This window comes from Canis lupus, chromosome 8 (assembly GCF_011100685.1).
Source record: "Canis lupus familiaris isolate Mischka breed German Shepherd chromosome 8, alternate assembly UU_Cfam_GSD_1.0, whole genome shotgun sequence".
Taxonomy (NCBI): Eukaryota; Metazoa; Chordata; class Mammalia; order Carnivora; family Canidae; genus Canis; species Canis lupus.
In genome coordinates this window covers 51,608,446-51,626,710 of record NC_049229.1, presented here as the reverse complement: position 1 = coordinate 51,626,710, position 18,265 = coordinate 51,608,446, and the positions used below count along the sequence as shown (strand labels likewise).

At 40.0% G+C, this 18,265-nt stretch overlaps 1 protein-coding gene across 23 annotated transcripts in view; it reads right to left on the bottom strand.

Moving 5' to 3' along the window:
• The window catches only part of NRXN3 (neurexin 3), a 1,532,396-nt gene that overhangs the window by 1,072,623 nt on the left and 441,508 nt on the right, over nt 1-18,265 (bottom strand). For 12 of the 23 annotated variants that reach the window (XR_005363605.1, XM_038545444.1, XM_038545449.1 and 9 more), the window contains 3 exons: nt 17,587-17,888; nt 13,624-13,647; nt 11,569-11,730 (listed from right to left, as the gene is read on the bottom strand). Coding sequence is in view for 21 of the 23 variants with exons in the window: in XM_038545444.1 (XP_038401372.1) it covers nt 11,569-11,730; nt 13,624-13,647; nt 17,587-17,888 (488 nt within the window). In the remaining 2 variants the exon portion in view is untranslated. The remainder of the gene's footprint in view (nt 1-11,568; nt 11,731-13,623; nt 13,648-17,586; nt 17,889-18,265) is intronic. The other 11 variants (XR_005363606.1, XM_038545437.1, XM_038545446.1 and 8 more) reach the window with 1 other exon arrangement.

Here is an 18,265-nt window from a genome sequence, read left to right as displayed (position 1 = left end):
AGGCAGAAGCTCAACCACTGAGCCACTCAGGTGTCCCTTTTTAAAAGCTTTATATCCAGAATGGAATAGAAATATTTCCAGTAATCATATTAGCACATAGTGATGATGATGTTGAAAACAATTTACCAATCTTCCAAAAAACTACTAGAATTAACAAATGAATTCAGTAAAATTATTATACAGAAATATGCTGTATTTCTATATAATAATAGCAAAGTAGCAGAAAGAGAAATTAATAAAACAATCTCATTTACAATTGTACCAAAATAGAGTAAAATACCTAGGAATAAACTTAACCAAAGAGGTAAAAGATCTATACTCTGAAAACTTTTATAAAACATTGATGAAAGAAATTGAAGATGACACAAACAAATGGAAAGATATACCATGCTCATGGATTGGAAAAATTAATATTGTTAAAATGTCCATGCTACCCAAAGCAATACACAGAGACAATACCATCCCTATCAAAAAATCAATAGTATTTTTCACAGGACTAAAACAAATAATCCTAAAGTCTGTATAAAACCACAAAAGACCCTGAATACCCCAAGCAATCTTTAGAAAGAAGAACTAAACTGGAGATATTGCAATCCCAGATTTCAAGATATAATGCATAGCTATAATAATCAAAACAGTATGGTACTGGCATAAAGAAAGACACATAGAGGGATGTGACATGCAAAAGAATGAAATGGGGCTACTTTCTCACACCATACGCAAAAATAAACTCAAAATGGATTAAAGACTGAAATGGAGACCTGAAGCCATAAAACTCCTAGAATAAAACATAGAAAGTAATTTCTTGGACATCAACCTTAGTAACATTATTCTACATATGTGTCCTCAGGCAAGGGAAACAAAAGCAAAAGTAAACTACTGGGACCACACCAAAATAAAAAGCTTTTGCACAGTGAACAAACCATCAACAAAATAAAAAGGCAACCTATTGAATGGGAGAAGATATTTGCAAACAATATATCTGATAAGAGGTTAATATAAAGAATATATAAAGAACACCAAAAAAATATCCAATTAAAACAATCGGCAGAGAATTGAATAAACATTTTTCCAAAGAAGACATACAGATGGCCAACAGACACATGAAAGGATGGTCAACATCACTTATCATCAGGGAAATGCAAATCAAAACCACAATGAGTTACCTTATACTTGTCAGAATGGCTAGAAATAAGAAATGAGAGATAACAAGGCTGGCAAGGATGTGGCCACTGGGGCAAATTGGTGGGCAGGGGGGTTGGGTAACTGGGTGATGGGCACTAAGGAGGGCACTTGATAGCATGAGCACTGGGTGTTACACTATATGTTGGCAAATCAAACTTCAATAAAAACAAAACAAAACAAAAATAAAAGTAAATCTAGTGAAGAGTGATTAGGTGCTGTGACATTCCTGAGGAGTCCAGCTCCATGAGGCAGGGTCCATGTCTATCTTCCTCATCTTAAATCCTAGGCCTTCTCAATGCTTGGCACATACACTGTGTCTCAAATCAATCATATAATCTTTTTTGAAGTAGTAGCTACATTGAGACATAATTTTATACAATAAAAATCACCATTTTAAAGTATAAAAAGATTCTTCAAAATATTTTTTAAAAGATATACCATTTGATTCAGTAATTCTACTACAGGGTATTTACCCAAAGGGAACAAAAACACTAATTCAAAAAAATATATATGCACTCCTATCTTTATTGCAGCATTACTTACAATAGCCAAGATATGGAAGCAACCTGAGTGTCCATCAAGAGATAAATGACTAAAGAAGACATGGTATATATTTACAATGGAATATTATGCAGCTGTAAAAAAAGAATGAGATCTCGTCTTTTGTGACAACATGGATGAACCTAGAGGGTATTAATGCTAATTGCAAAAAGTCAGAAAAAGATAAATACCATATTACTTTACTTCTATGTGGAATCTAAAAAAAGAAAAACAATAAAGAATAATAAAAGCACTGAAACAGACCCATAAATACAGAGAATAAAACTAGTGGTTGCTAAAGGGCACAAGGATGGACAAAATGGGTGAAGGGGAATAGGATAGGCTCACAGTTACAGAATGAATAAGTCACAGGGAGGAAAGGTACAGCATAGGGAATATAGTCAATCGTATTGTAACAGCATTGCATGGTGACCAATAGTACCTACACTTGTGTTAAGCAGTGTCACATTGAGTTATTGAATCATTGTATCATACACCTAAAATTAATATAACTATAGTTGTATGTCAACCATACTTTAATTTTAAAAGTCTACCAAAAGTTTTCTATGTATCAAGCATCATTTTAAGGGCTTTACATTTACTATCTCAGTTAATATTCACCACAACCTTATGAAACAGGTATAATTATTCTTATTTAATAAATAATCAGAATGAGGCATGCAGAAGGTTAAGTAACTTGCCCAGCATTCCACAGCTAGTATGAGTAGAGCTAGGCTTTGAAGCCAAGAACTCTAGCTCTAGAGCCTGCTTTCTTAGTCAATAAATTATAGTATAAAAGTGTCCACCTCCTTTGTTTTATAGATCACACCTCTATTAATTCAGCCTCAAGTCATGTAGGCACATATTTTCTATCATCCTCAGCTTCCTGCTATTCAAAAAGTTGATGACCATGCACTCTTACCTGTCCTCAAGTCCCTAATATAAACATTAAATAAGAAGCAGTACTGTGACATCAACCTGAATCTTCCATATAGGTCAAACAGATCCTTCCATCAAGACTCATTGGTATATTTGGAGTGCCTGGATGGCTCAGTGGTTGAGTGTCTGCCTTAGCCCAGATCATGATCCCAGGGTCCTGGGATCGAGTCCTACGTCAGGCTCCCCAGAGGGAGCCTGCTTCTCCCTCTGCCTGTGTCTCTGCCTCTCACTCTGTCTCTCATGAATAAATAAATAACATCTTTTAAAAAAAGACTCATTGGTATGTTTAAATAGTTACTCCTTTACTGACTAGCTTCTAAAATTCAATTTCTTTCTCCCCATTTTGTCAACGAAGATATCACAGAATGTATTGCCAAATACTGATATTTAGTTATGCTTTCCTGAGTTGTAAGTATGGTAACAATATGGAAGGGAAATGTGAGCTTGGTTTGTGTGATATGGCTTACTTTTTGTGTTTCTGGTGAATAACTGAGGTTCTGCTGATCACTTTTTTTCTCTTCTATGGGGTCAAACTTCTGTTAATAATGCACTCCAAAACCTTTCCCCAATTCCAATGAAGCTCAGATGCCCATAGCTCACATTATGTACACTTTTTTCCATCTTTAGTATTGAGGAACTTCACCATTATCTTCCATTTCTCAAAAACCACAACTAGTTTAAAAAAATCTTATTTACAAATTCTCCCCATATCCTTGGATATCATTCATCTATCTCAAGAAATCTGAATGAATGCAGAGCAATTAGGTGCTAACAGCCTCTAATATTAACTTTCTTATCCTTTGTCTATCTTTTCCTGTCCAAAGATCTATTTTCTTGTCAGAGAAGATGGGGGCAAAATAGGAGTAAGAAGATTATTTTACATCACTTAGGACTATATGTTGCAAATGACAGAAAATCCAGCTCCTATTGGTTTAGACAAAAGAAGGGATTACTCAGTCTTGGCTGGAAATCAGGGGTACTCTAGTTTGAAGAATGTTTGATCCAGGCCCTTAACCATGTCACCAGGATCTAGTTTCTCCCCATCTTTTGGCTCTGCTTTTCTCCATTCTGGCTTCAGTTTTGGCCTCTATGTGTTGGCAAGATGGTAGCCAGAAACTCAGTTTTATATCATCCCAAGTTCTAACGCAAAGGACAGAAACTACCTCCCTATAGCATATAAACTAAAGTCCTGAGCTTGTATGTCACTGATTCAAATCAGGTTAGGCACCCACCTATGAACAAAATAACCATGGCCAAGGGAATGGAAGTCTCTAATTGACTCAGAACTCCCATGCTTACCAAGGGAGCCAGAAGTGGAGTCAGCACCATGGAACCACTAGACTGAAAATGAAAGGAAATAAAAATCTTTATTCAAAAGAAGGAGAAATGGGATGCCTGTGTGGCTCAGTTGCTTAAGCATCTGCCTTTGGCTCAGGTCATGATCCTGGGGTCCCAGGATCGAGTCTCAAATAAGGCTCATGTAAGCAGGGCTCCCTGCTCACTGGGGAGTCTGCCTCTCCCTCAGCCTGCTCATGTACTCTCTCATTCTTTCTCTCAAATAAATAAAATATTTTTTAAAAAAGATTCCTTATACTCTAGGAAGTAATCTCTCTTCCAGAAGATCCAATTTATTCTCTTTATAAAAACTTCATTCTTAAGCTGATGCATATGGCATTGCTAACACTTGATCTTTTACCCACCAAAACTGCCAACTTCTATGATCAATGCAATAGGCAGCTCCTGAGATACCATTTCTCTCTTATCTTCTTCTGCTACAGCTTCTATTTCCCAGTCTCTGACTCATGTTTCTACTTGTTTCTACCTTGTTGGAATCTCATCCTTCTTGGTCTCCTGTTTGTATTGGTTCCTCCATTTGGAGGAAAGGCATGCTTTCCTCCAAGCCCACACAGTGCTCCTTTGCACATCTTCCTAAGAGTAGGAAGCTAGATCCTACTTTGCTATCCAAAATTTCATAAGCAATAACTTGTAATTCTACACTAGAAGTTTTCCACAGTAGTGTGCATTTGGTTTAGTGGTGATCACTACTCTCATTTTACAGATAAAGACATGGATGTCCAAAGAGATGATATGATTTTCTAATTAGCATTAGAATGAGATCTGGAGAGGTGCCTGAGTAGCTCAGCTGGTTAAGTGTCTGCCTTCAGCTCAGGTCATGATCCCAGAGTCCTGGGATTGAGCTCTATGTCGGGCTTTCTGTTCAGTGGAAAGCCTGCTTCTCCCTCTCCCTCTGCCCCTTCTCCCTGCTCATGTACTCTTTCTATCTCAAATAAATAAAATCTTAGGGAAAAAATAACGAGATATAGAGGTCAGGTTCAAATTCAGTTGCTCTTATTAAACTACATTGGACTCTCCTAACTTCTGCAATTTTTAAATTGCAGAAACAGCAAGGAGCAGTATGTGGCTTCTTGGCCAGATCTAATCAATTTGGTTTCATTATATAACAAATAATAACATAAGCATCTGCACAGTGCTTTACAGTTTATAAAGCACGTCCATTTGATTAGTCCCATTTGCTCTTGACATAAAAATGCCTGAGGTAGGTCTTATTATCTGATGCAAAGACAGAGGCTAAGAGCAGTCAAATGACTTGCTCTTAGTACACAGCTGGTAATGAATGAGTCAAGACAAAATTCAAACCTGGACTTGTGCTTCTTTGCTCATCTCCCATGCTGACTCAAAAACCCTCACTTGGTCTCAGCTCACCCTGGGGCCATGCAATATTTTCAACGCTAGGAAAAAGGGGATTTTTTAGTCCCAATGCCATGACCTAATTTACCTGATTATGAACACATCAATTTAAATCAGGAAGGAAACCAACACAACAGCTAGAGCAGCACGAAGGTAGAGAAAATGAAGATGGCAGGGGCTAGGGTGGGTAGGAAAAAAGTATAGTGAGTGAGGAAGCGAGGACAATACAAAAGAAAAAGCAGAAGAGAAATTATTATAACATAAGAGACAGCAGCAGCAAAAGACAGTGAGATGGGATAAAATGAGTATATTAAAAAAAAAAAGGCAACAACAAACACATTATCCCAAAGCCCGCAGGTGCCAGCAATTCAAATAAACGTATAGCAATTAACAGAATTAACACAGCCTTAAATAGCTTGGCTCACCAGATGTGGACTCCTATCAGGGTTCTATAAAATGTAAAGTTATTACAGATTAAACCATTAATCATCTGTTCAGAGACTATCTCTGGCTGCAAAATCCCATTCGGTTTTAAATGGCTAATAATCACAAAGGGATGTGGGATGTAATGTGCACAATGATGCTCTACCCAATCCTTTTTCCTTTAAATATGTGTTCCACGCTCCTGATTCTCCTGCTTCTCCCTCCTCCCCATTAGAGACTCCATAAGGAAAGAGAGGTGAGATGCACCAGGCTATCTCAGACACCTCAGCAGCACGGAGCTTCTCCCTGGGCACATGGAAGATGGAAACAGAGAACCAACATACTGGAGGGGAAGTAACAGACTGAGGAGAAAGGAAGATGGTGTGCAAAGAATCAAATCCAACAACAGGAAAGATCCCATCACATAGGAGGGTACCATGATGGGCTTGAGGAAGGTCCCTCCCCATGGTCCTAGTCAATCCAATAGAAACACTATTGTTGACCTCAGTCGGGACTTGGCTTTCCTCTACTATACTGTGCTTCATCCCACAATAACAGCTCAATGATGCCAAGGACAAAGAATAGGAGAAATGTTCATCTTGACAGGGAGGGTCACTGGAAACTGAAATGAGAGTCAGAAAGAAGTGCTTCCCTATAGAAATTTTAAGATTCTGAAAGATACCCTCCGGGCCCAATGCCACAGTCAATGGATCAACCCTCCTAACCACGATCTTCAACTTCCTAGGGCAAAAACATACACCAGTTGGAAGTAGTAGATGCAGTGTTCTCAAGTAAATTAAAGCCTATTGGATAAGATGCCAATCTGACTGTGTCATGCTACTACTTGAGTTCCTTCAATACCCCCCTATTGGCCTAGAAAATAAAGTCCACGGGTGAAATGAAGTTCTCTATGACCTGGTGCCTACTTAACTTCGTATCTACATTTTCAAAATTCTTCATCTTAGAATCTGTGACCTGAAATTAGCAAATTGTGAGTTCTTCACCCAGATTCTACTGAGTCCTGTCCCCATGCCTTTACCAAAACTGCCCATCATCCTGGAGCACCACTACCTCTGTTCTGCAGTGTCTGCTTCTCTTTGTCTTTAAGACTCACCTTGGGCATTAGCTCCTTCACAGAACTTTCCTGAACCCTAGAATATGCTAAGTCCTTCTCAACAGCCCTGATGAACTTCTGAATGCCTCTTTTTACTACTCTTTTATGAAAATTATACCCATTTATCTTAGCTGTCTCCCCCACTAACTATGTGGTCCTCCAAGGTGGGAACTGTGTCTGATTCATCCTGGTATTATTTAGAATAGTCCCTGGTATATTGTAGGTTTTTCGTATATATCTGCTGATCTAAATTCTACCAGATTTTAGAGCTCTGTGAGGTTAACACATTCATTCCTTTATTTATTCCAGACACTTATGGAGTGTTTTTTTTATACCAGGAAATCTGCTAGGTTCTGGGGAGACACCTGTGAACAGAAGAGACCTTCGTCATCATAGAGTTAGCTCCTGTTTAAACAGTTATCAAATAAATTACCAAAGGCAACAAAATAAGCTAATGACTGAGGACAGGTGGGGTGGGTTTCCCCACTTCAGATACAGATTGAAGGACTTAATTGGGACAAACCTCAGAATAAAGCTGTTTTTCCCCCTGATTATGATTTGCTAATTTGGGAGATATAGGGATATTGCATGTGCCAATGTATACAAATGTATAGTTATATTTGTATTTACAAGTTGTTTATAAGAGGTATTATAAAATCCTTAAGAATAATTATTATAGGGACACCTGGGTAGCTCAGTGGTCGGGCGCCTGCCTTCGGCTCAGATCATGATCCTGGGATCCAGGATCGAATTCCACATCAGGCTCTCTGCGAGGAGCCTGCTTCTCCCTCTGCCTATGTCTCTGCCTCTCTCTCTCAGTCTGTGTCTCTCAAGAATAAATAAATCTTTTAAAAAATAATTATTATAGCAAAATGCACATGTCTGTTTGGTTTAACTTTTATGTATATTATTTCATTTAGGAAGAACATGACAAAGAGCCTAGTATATCCATGTTAGGGAAGAAATAGATTCAAATAGGATCAGTGGCTTACTGCAGACCATACAGCCAGTGACAAAGCTGGTATTCCCAACCAGATTTTCTGATTATAAGCCCAGTATACTTTTTCTTAATACAACTACACCTCTGTCAAAGCCTTTTCAATCCTGTTCTTCCTAGAGGAAGTTCCAACTCACTTCTCTTAGCCTTGCTGAGCCTTTCTACATAATACTTCTCTCATATCAGATAGCTAGGAAGTTCCTAAAAGATTCAGCTGTTGCCATGCCAAGATGTTCTTAGTGATCCCAAGAAAATCATATGGCTAATAGTGCCAAAGAGCATTTACCTACAATAGTAATTTCACAAACACTTTATTTACAAGATTATTTGTTTAAACACAATTAATTCGCAAACATGTGGTTTCACTTAGAAAATGTGTACTGAGAGCCCAGTAGGTGCTAAGAACCATTGTAGGAGCTGTAAACCCACAAGACCCAAAAAAAGACATACATGTTAAATCACCAAACCACGACAAGGAACAAGAAACCGAGGTGGTAATGTTTAAGTGAACACAAACTTGTATTGATAACTAGGGTGTATGGAGAACCACGATAGTCTGAGGACAATCTGGACAGTCTTTGTGGCGGCTTTTATAGCAGCATGGAGCTAGGAAGTGTGCATCCAGGTGAAATCCACAGTCATTCTGCTTAACAGTGGAGGCAGAACTTTTGAGGGTGAAGTAACTGTGGTTAAAAAGATAAAGCTTATTTTGTACTACACACAAAGTATCAGTGATCTGGAACAGAAACTCTGAAGTCCTTTTGCCATGTCCCCATTTTGAAGAAAATAATACATAAAAGTGCCCAGCTCAGCTTAAGGCAACACAGAGCCTCAAATGGCAGGCAAGGTCAGAAAAAAGGAAGAAAGAGATAGGGAAGAAGGGCTTGTTAAATAACTGGACACTGGTCTAAGGGTAAACAGTTCAAGTGGCTATACGGGAGTTATCAAGGAGAGAAATCCCAACCTAGCTGGAAGCTTCCACTATTCACTAAATTGACAAAGACAAATATCAAGAGCAAGAGAAGAATTTCCCAGACCTGCCCTACAGAAAAGTGAACTGTAATGATTAAGTGGAAAGAAAGAATATGCCAGGACCACAGGACACTGGAAGTTCTCTGTTTAAGATACTCAGACAAAGGAGAAAGCTTCCCAAATTCCTTGGAAACACAATTCTGTATGTAACACAGAGATGGTGGTATCAGTTAACGAAGTTCTAATTGTGTCTATTGCTTCCCCCAGAATGGGATGGACTTTCTTTTTTCTGACTTGATCTGGATTTAAATGCAGATTCATGCTGCTATGTATATATTTTTACTACTAAGTACTAATTATTTCTGTTACTGACACTTTTTTTTTTCAGAGCTGTCTTTAATTTTGCAGCTATTAAAATAACATTTCTTATGGACTTTTGAAGTTTTCTGCTCTCTATACCTGGGCAGTGGGTACGTGAGTGCATGCGTGTGTGTCTGTGTGTGTGTGTGTGTGTGTCCATACAGACTTCATTTACTTTAGGTTTTGTGTATATGAAACCATCAGAGATATCTTCGCGTTTTTATGAGGCTTGTTTCAAAATGTTCAGGAACATCCTTTCTGATTGATAATTTGCAATTGGGAAACTGTTCCTTTGTCTCAACATACATAATTGAGAGATGCTTCAATATAATTGTGTGCAGGGGAAAATTAATTCTAGAGGCCTCCCCTAGATTCTGTCCATGCTCAGGGTTATTTCACTACAAAAAAATGGATGAGGGATCCCTGGGTGGCTCAGTGGTTTAGTGCCTGCCTTCGGTCCAGTGCATGATCCTGGAGTCCTGGGATCGAGTCCCACATCGGGCTCCCTGCGTGGAGCCTGCTTCTCCCTCTGCCTGTGTCTCTGCCTCTCTCTCTCTCTCTCATGAATAAATAAATAAAACCTTTAAAAAAAAAGGGTGAGTTTTCCACAATAATCAATGCCTCATTCATGCCTGAGCCATGTACGTGGCAGCAGAATGTTCCTATCTATTTCTGACAAGAGTACAATTCCTGTGTGTGTGTGATTTAACACAGTTTAAGAGTCTTTCAGGGTTCATTAGGTGCTGAGCAGTTTATACCTTTATTCTATCCAAATGGGAGCAAATCCCAGGGAGGAAGTGTTCTGTGTCCACTGCAATTCTGTCAGGAATGACTACTGGCATCTTTACAGCCAGAAGAAGCGTAGCTAACATCCAGCAGAAAGAGGAAAGCACTTTTGGGTTCTCGTCTGTAATTTGTCCTTCAGACCAAGAACAATACAGAGTTGTAATTGGATTTTTCCCTTCTTTGTCATGTCTCCTCTTCCTCTCAATTCACACATTTACTGTATCGAGGCCCAGTTCAAATATCAATTCTCCTCTGAAATTGACTTCCACCTAAAATTTATCTCTCTCCTCTAATTCTACTCAATTAGAACATTTAGTCAGTGGCACTGAATACACAGTGACCTGAGCTGTACTTGTTCACTTATAGATATCATCCCCCTTCCTAGATTATAAGGTCTCCAATCATGGAGATGACAGCTTATAAAGAGCCACTAAGTTCAGTTACAATACAAAAATGGTACCCAATAATTACTTGATAAATGTATACACTCCATAAATACTTATTATGTACCTTCTATATGCCAGGCATAATGGGTGCAACTCCTGTCTTGACATGGTTCACAGCTGAGTGGTGTGACTGAAAGCATGTACAATGCCATCTCATATATAACCGATGTTCAACAAATTCCAAATAACCATAATAAGAATAAAATATGTGCCCTGAGAGGAGTCTCATAACCTGTCACAAGGGATCTTTATCTACACAAAAGAACACTGTTAGCTTCTCAAGGAATTTCCCCAGGGAAGGAGGTATAGATATCTCAGGCAATCAGGCTTAGTTTAGATTAAACAAAAATGTGCAGTTGACACAGTATTCTGAAAGAACTCGACCAAATCAAGTCTGATTCTTCTTGCCTCAACAATTGACCTTAGAGAACTTACACTTGACTGAAGCTCCTCTGTTCTCAGACAGAGGTCTCAGCACATCAGCTACAATAGTAATAAATGAGTAATGGCAAAGCCCCACTGCTTTCTCACATCTGCTAGCTTTCAGAGGATTAAAAAAAAGAAGAAGAAAGAAAAGGAAAAACCAGTCTTCTGGGCCTTAATGTTACATTCTGAAAATTCTGCTTCATCTCAAATAATGAGACTCTTGGGAACACCAAGCTTGGCAAAGGTAAAATAATACATATGTTATGTTTTAGACAAGACACACAACCACAAATTGAGCTATTTTTAGCTAGAGTTTCCCTACTTGCCAAGTCAAAGTATGAAATCAAACTTTACAAGGTGTAGTTCTTGTGATATCAAAGTCCTCTCATCTGTGTTATTTCATTTAATTGATAAAGTACAGCTACCTGTAGGATGCAATTCTCCATTAGTTAGATGAGACAACAGAACCACAAAGCACATAAGTGGCAAACCCAAGATCATGCAACCAGCTTAAGTGGGAACCAAAACATCGGACCTTACTTCCAAGTCCAAAGTCTTTTTTGCTACAACCTATGGCCTCAAAGACTGGGCGAGACAGAGCCCCTCACTGAGCTGGAAATTCATTTGTTCTTGGGACGGTCAATGAATTAAAGAGAGAACGTGACCTTTACCTCTTTAAGGCAGCCCATAAAGTTGTTGCTGACAGGTGAGCCTGGCAAGTCAGCGGTACTCGGGCTTCCTCCCACGTAGAAGAAGTCATCAGAGCCCAGCATGGTGTAGTCCTCTTGGGTGTAGCCTGTCGTGGTAAGGATGCCATCCACAGAGATTGTCACCTGGTGGAGGGACATAGGGACAAAAAAATCCCAGCAATGACTTTACAGTCTTATCAAAATCCGGTGACTTCCCCTACCTGTGACGTCACTTTCATTAAGATTTTGGTGAGGTATTCTTTCTAATTTGGATTGACTTTGGTATATGCAGCCAAATTCCATTTTCTGGTCTGCCTTCCCTGTAACCCAAGCCTCCAGCATTCGTCTGCAGACTCTCAGGAGACTTTGGTGGAATTGTCAGGATGAGCAACTTGCTCTACCCACTGCACTCTTTACTGAGTCAGGCTAGAAAATGGAACTATCCTCAGACGACATCACTTGTCTCAGTTCATTGGTAAAACGGCTATTTTTTGCACGATTGTTATTTATGGTGGTAGTGAAAAACAGCAAAGGAGACATTTGACAATGGGGTTTGTTAGGGTTGGTCTTTGGTTGTGGATGGTTTTTTCTTTTTTCTTTTCTTTTTCTTTTCTCTTTTATTTGTTTCTTTCGGGGCTCACACCACGCTGACAAACATGCATTCAGGGAGGGAAGGAGAAGGGTCTTGTTTTTGATATGTCATGGATGATACATGCCATGGACTACCCCAGGACACCAACCCCTGCCCTCCCTTCACTGACATCACCACCACCAAGAGAAGAAATGACCCAAACCAAAAAGGCAACTGTAACAAAAAGAAAGGAATATGAGGCATAATAACCAAAATAAAAATAATAACGCCCACAGGGAAGAAATAGCACCCACACACCCAACATCCATGAAGGGAGCAGAGGGCAGAGAAAAAAGATGGGGCCTCAAAACGTGCATACACCATACGCTGACACACCCATGCGAAAATGATGAGGAGCCAAGAGAAAAAGGTATAAGAAAAAGGGCAGGGATGGGGGCAGGAGTGAGGAAAACCAAAGGGAAGAATTGAAATCCACTTCACACTTACATGCACTAAACAAAATTTGGAACACAAGATGGAAGTAAAACCACCAAAAAAACAAACCACTCAAAACTAAAGGGTTATCTTTCCCCTGCCTGCCACCTCCCTCAACTAAAGTAAAAAAAAAAAAAAAAAAGAAAAAGTCCAAACCCAACCCCAAAATATAATGAAGGATGAGAGAAGGATGAAGAAGAGTGGAGACAAAATGAAGAGAGAGAAGAGCATGGAAGTGGGCTGATGATGGACAGGTTGTTAGTGATGAGGAGGAACACAAGAGAACAAACTCTGATGCCCATGGGGAAATCCACGAGACAGGAACATGCCATGCAGAGTCTGTGCGGAGAACACACTGGCAGAGCTCCCTTTGGCCACGGTGCGGATTAAGGTGAGAGCTGGGAAAGGAAGAATAGAGGAAGTAGAGTACTTTCCTCCCCAGATCACCTGTGGCGGCTGGCCGTGGCCACACCAAAGGGAAAAAAAAACGGGCTTCAGGAGTGGGGGGGGGGGAGGAACGAGAAAGGAGGAAAAGTGAGAGGGGACGGGGAGGCACAGAGAGAAGAAAGTCCTCAACAGAAATCCTGTTGTCCCTAGTCTGTAACTTGAAAGTTGCAAAATAAGAAAACAAAACAAAACAAATTTAGCTAAATGGAGAATCTTTCTTTTAAAAACCATTTTTAGGGGAAAAAAAATGACAAACTGGAGAAAAGGAAACCGTCCCAAACTCATCCAAATACCATTTCCAGGACAGGCATGTTCCCCTTCCTTCTTTTTTCTTTTTCTTTTTTTCTTTTCTTTTTTAACAAAAAAGAAAGGCTTGCATTTAATCCAACAAAAAATTTTAAAAGAAGAAACAAGTCTAAGGAGGATAAAAGGGGGGTCTGGGAAGGAAAAGGAGGGCAACACACGGCAAACCCAAAAAAAGAGACAATAAGAATGATATCTACCAGACAATGTAGTTTGTTTACCATAGCGTGTCCGATGCCTGAGTGCTTTGCGGAAAAGGGGGAAGAAAGGAAATTAAAAATTGTGAACAGAACGATTGTTAATTAAAAAAACTAAAAACAAAGATGAGTCGTTAGGGTGTTAGTACATTAGTCGGTTAGTAAAATGACACATTGCATGAATGATCTTGTGTTAGTTTTTCAAAAAAAAGGCACCCGACACAGAAAAAGAGAGTGGGGAAGACAATGAGACCAAGACTCTATGGAAAACCTTGGCAGCCGGGGCAGAGCCAGGAAAGGAGCTGCAACCCACCCTGCCATTGAACCCCCCCTTTTTCTGAACACTGCTCAGACTGGACCTCACCCCAGTTAGAATTAGCATCATACTTACTTTCCAAGGGCTCTTCTGAATGAACACCCTTTTTTCCCTTCCCACCCTCTTGCCCATACACAGTCCATCTGTCCTGAAAGAAAACACCCTCTAAATATTATCATTTCACATGTAGATAGGTAGAGCTAAAATACTAATATTTGGGGGACTTTATATATATATATATATAACTCTGACTACATGCATGGATGATTAGGACTTTCAATACAGCAACAACAACAACAACAATTTAGTAAAGCATGTATAGGTTGCCTCTAGCATAGGAAAGCTATATGACGTAGCTTATTCTGGGTTTCCACAGGTGATTAAAGGTCCATGACGCCCTTGATTTTGTGTGGACATGTGCGGCAGGAGGGGGACATTCTCCTCTCGCCCTTCCTCTTGGTATACAATAACTGTGTTGTCAGAGTACATCAAAATAGGTGGGGGTCTTCTTTACTTCCCAATGTAGTTATTTATTTTGTTGTCTTTGCCAGAATGCTTCCCATTGGAATCGCTCTCCCCTACATCCCCCTTCAGAAAATGCTTTTCAAGCTTGTAAAAGCAATTTCGTGTATGGATAACACAAAAGACTGGCAGGTTAAACATTATTAAAGAAGCCCTATGATTTGTCACCTCTGACTATTTTCAGATGCTAAATTGCCAACACACCCTAAGCTGGAAGGCTGGAAGACCGGTAACCCCAGTTTTCTGTTTGTGGTTTCACTAAAGTTGCATTAGAGGTAAAGCAAGTCAGACGAGGGCCATGTTCAAGGTCATGGATTTTAAAACAAGACCAAAAACAAACCCATAGAAAATGCATCACTACCTTGGTCCCTAATCCCAGTTACAGTCTGGAACAGACAGTCCACATTCCTTCCCTTAATCAGAACCCTTAGTAAAGTAGCTGGCCTTGGTCCTGACTTGGCTCAAAGGCAGAGCCATGAGTAGATGGCAAAGAAGGAAGAAATGGGCAAAGTTCTGCTCCAGTTAGTAATGAATACTCCAGGAAACTCCAAGTAAGCATTCCTCAGATGAATTTTTTGCCACAGAAGCCATTCGACCTTACCAAAAAAGTAGATGAGACAGTCATAAGCTTGTTATCAAATATTTATGAAGCAATTTACAGTTTAATTGAAATAGATAGGGGCTTCCGACCCCTTGAAATGTATCCCACAGAACTAAAAAAGATGTTATAAATGTATTTTTAATGAGCAAAATAATAATCTTAGATGATTCAGCACTGAAAGGATTACATTTGCAAAATCAACTCTGCTTTTCTGAGATTTCCCTCTCTTTCAATAAATTGCATTTGGATGCAAAATTCAGTCAGGATTTCAATGAAGACCAATTTTAGCTGCACTTTCTCTATGAGATTCATAGTCCCTCTGCCAAGAAATACCCCCCAACATCCTCAGGCCTCTGTAGCCCTGTCCAGAACTGAGAACTCTACTTAGCGGCATCATTGGTGATAGACAGACACAGTCACCTTCACAACAGAATCCTTGGCTTATAAATTGTGTGCATGTCACAGTGAGTCTAGCACCCAGACCATGGAGGAGCTCATAATCCTTCTGGAACATAAGGTGCTTTGCATATTTAGCCACCACACATGGCTGGGGAGGATTGTAATCACCATTTCACAAATGAAAACTGTGGTGTGGCAAGGTTAAATGGTTTGTCCAAGGGCGCTGAGGAAGCTAGGTCTCACAGCTTGGAAGAGAAACCCTCCAGGGTTGCTCTCCTCTGCTCGCACTGACCAAAACAGCACAACCAATGTTTGAGTAACAGTTTGGTTCATCCCCCACTCAGTTTAAAGGATGGAACTGGGGCCCAATTCTATTTTAGAAAAGTGTTTTCAGTAGAAATGAAAGCAATCCTTTCTCTGGCTAATTGGAATCACTCTAGAATGGCAACGCAGTATATGGAGTGGGAGAGAATCAGAGAAACAGACTGGCTGGTGAGAAACACAACCTTGCCCTGCTCCCCAAAGCATGAAAATGCTTTCCTTCCACTGACTAAAGCCTACTGTGTACTGTGTACCTGCCCATCAAAACTGTCAAAAGGTCATGTTTTACTTTTTGGTCTGGTCTCTGCAACTCAAACATATCACGCCCTTATATGTTAGCAAGTGGACATTCGACTTGGACCCTCTAGACAGCTGAGCTGAGTAAGCATGGATGGGTGAAAGAAAGCAGTAGCAATTGTATCCTTTGGCCTTCAAGGAAAAACAGTGATTCAAAAATGTCCAGTTCATGGGTATTAAGATGAGTGGGGGGTTCTAAGACTTGTATTATTTGGTAACGTCACCATAGATAGAAGAGAATCTCCCAACCAGGTGGCTTCCTCAACATACTTAAGTGTTACAATGGGTGTTTTGAATACTGTGTGGTCCCAGCACCTGTGAACCTTCTCTGTTCACTTAGCAGTACTAAGGAGTTACCCTTTTCTCAAACAGAAAACATATGCAGACACCTGTCAGTTCTTACACTTTCATATTTACATTAGAAGGCATTAAATCAATCATACTGCAGAAGAAAATTTGATAAGCACTTTATGGAAATTTGCACATGTTTTCTGATTAATAAAGGACGAACACTGTCTAACTGGGTTATAACAAATTCACAAGGAGAAAAGAAGCAAGCGCAAAGAGCAACCCAGAAATGGGCATTAGCACAGACCCTGGCTTTTATAGGAAATGCTTTTTATCTTCACTGATGTGGGCTGGTGAGATGTTACTATTATACTGCTATGACTATTATTATTAGTCATGAGATTGAAAACAACTTCACTTGGCTAAGGCTTTCTGAGAGCATTGTCACCTGACGGAGTTGCCTGCTTAGAATCGGGAAGCGATGTGAGTTCTCAAGCACGAACAGAACCAGGAAAGGCTGCTCCAAAGTTGACTTTTTTATTTGGGTCCTTCCACTTTCCAGGCCTCCCAGTCAACTGAAGAGCCTCGGAGGTAGAGACAGGGGCAATATAGTAGGACCACCGCACCAAGGAACAGAGAAACAGAGGAATTCAGAAAGATTCCAGCTAATTCATTCTAAGGCTTCAGATTAACATAACAACAGGGAAAAAAAGAAAGGAAGAAAGAAAGAAAGCAGAGGAGGGGAGTAAATTAAAAGGAAGGAAAAAAAGGAAGGCTTGTTCTGGAAGGAATTAAAGTCATGGCATCATGGCAATGGCTAACTTAATTAAAAAGATAAACATATATTCAAAAAAATGAGGAAAATCTAGTAAGCTGCAGAAACAAAACATCATCCCTAATTGAATTTAACAATAATACAGCAAGATTCAAATGTAATTAAGAAAATGATACAAAGGAAAGCAGGATAAAAGAAATGAAAGTATTTATAACTTTTATTATCTACACAACTGAATTTTATTTTCTGGAAAAAACAAGCACAAGTGGAGAATTGAAGTATGAGGAGAAACATATTTTCATAATTTTCCTTGTGAAACTGCAAAGACTGGGAGAGTGTTAGACGTTGACAAATCCAACCTGTATCTATACCCTTCCCCAGCTCCAGCTAATCCAGTACCTGCTCCACAAACCTCCTCCCCAGCTACCCAAGAGGAGCCTCCGGGCACTCTCTCCCCTCAGCCATTACCTGCCGGAGGTTGCGTGTCACTTTGACATCGTGCCAGGCGTTGTCGTTGAATTTTCCATTCACTGGCTCCACAATGGCCTCAAAGGCCCCGGACCCCAGGTTAATGACCAAGGAGACCGCACCATCCTTCAGAGCCAGGTTGACATAATCAGCCGACTTGCCCGTGTGCAGGATGAGCCCGTTCCGCTGCCAGGTCTTAAAGGAGAGGGTGATTTCATCACTGCTGCTCTGGATAGGGTTCTGAGACAGGTCGTAGCACAGGTACTCTGAGCCTCGAAAAGTGGCCACATTCTCCTCTCGAGCTGCATGAAAAGGAAAGAGGAAAGGAGTTAACACTTGACTGGCATGAGTCATCTGTATGCAAATACCAAAGAGAACATGTTCCCTGGGGCATTGCCCCTACCAGTGAGCTGATATCGGCAGGAGCTCCCTCCAACTCTTCCACCAGACCTGTGTCTAGGTACTAGGGAAACAAGTGAAGACAGTAACTGCAGAGAAGCTATATATCCTCACAAGGGTAGAAGACCAATGCAATGGTGTAGAAGAGCTTGCTGCCTTTCCTTCCCATTTTCTCAGAGAAAAACCTAGAGGGATATTTTATGCAAAATGGCAAAGTGAGGTTTCCATTGCTTTTGCTTCAATGATGGTTTTCAAATGCTTGTACAAGAGCTGGTTTAGA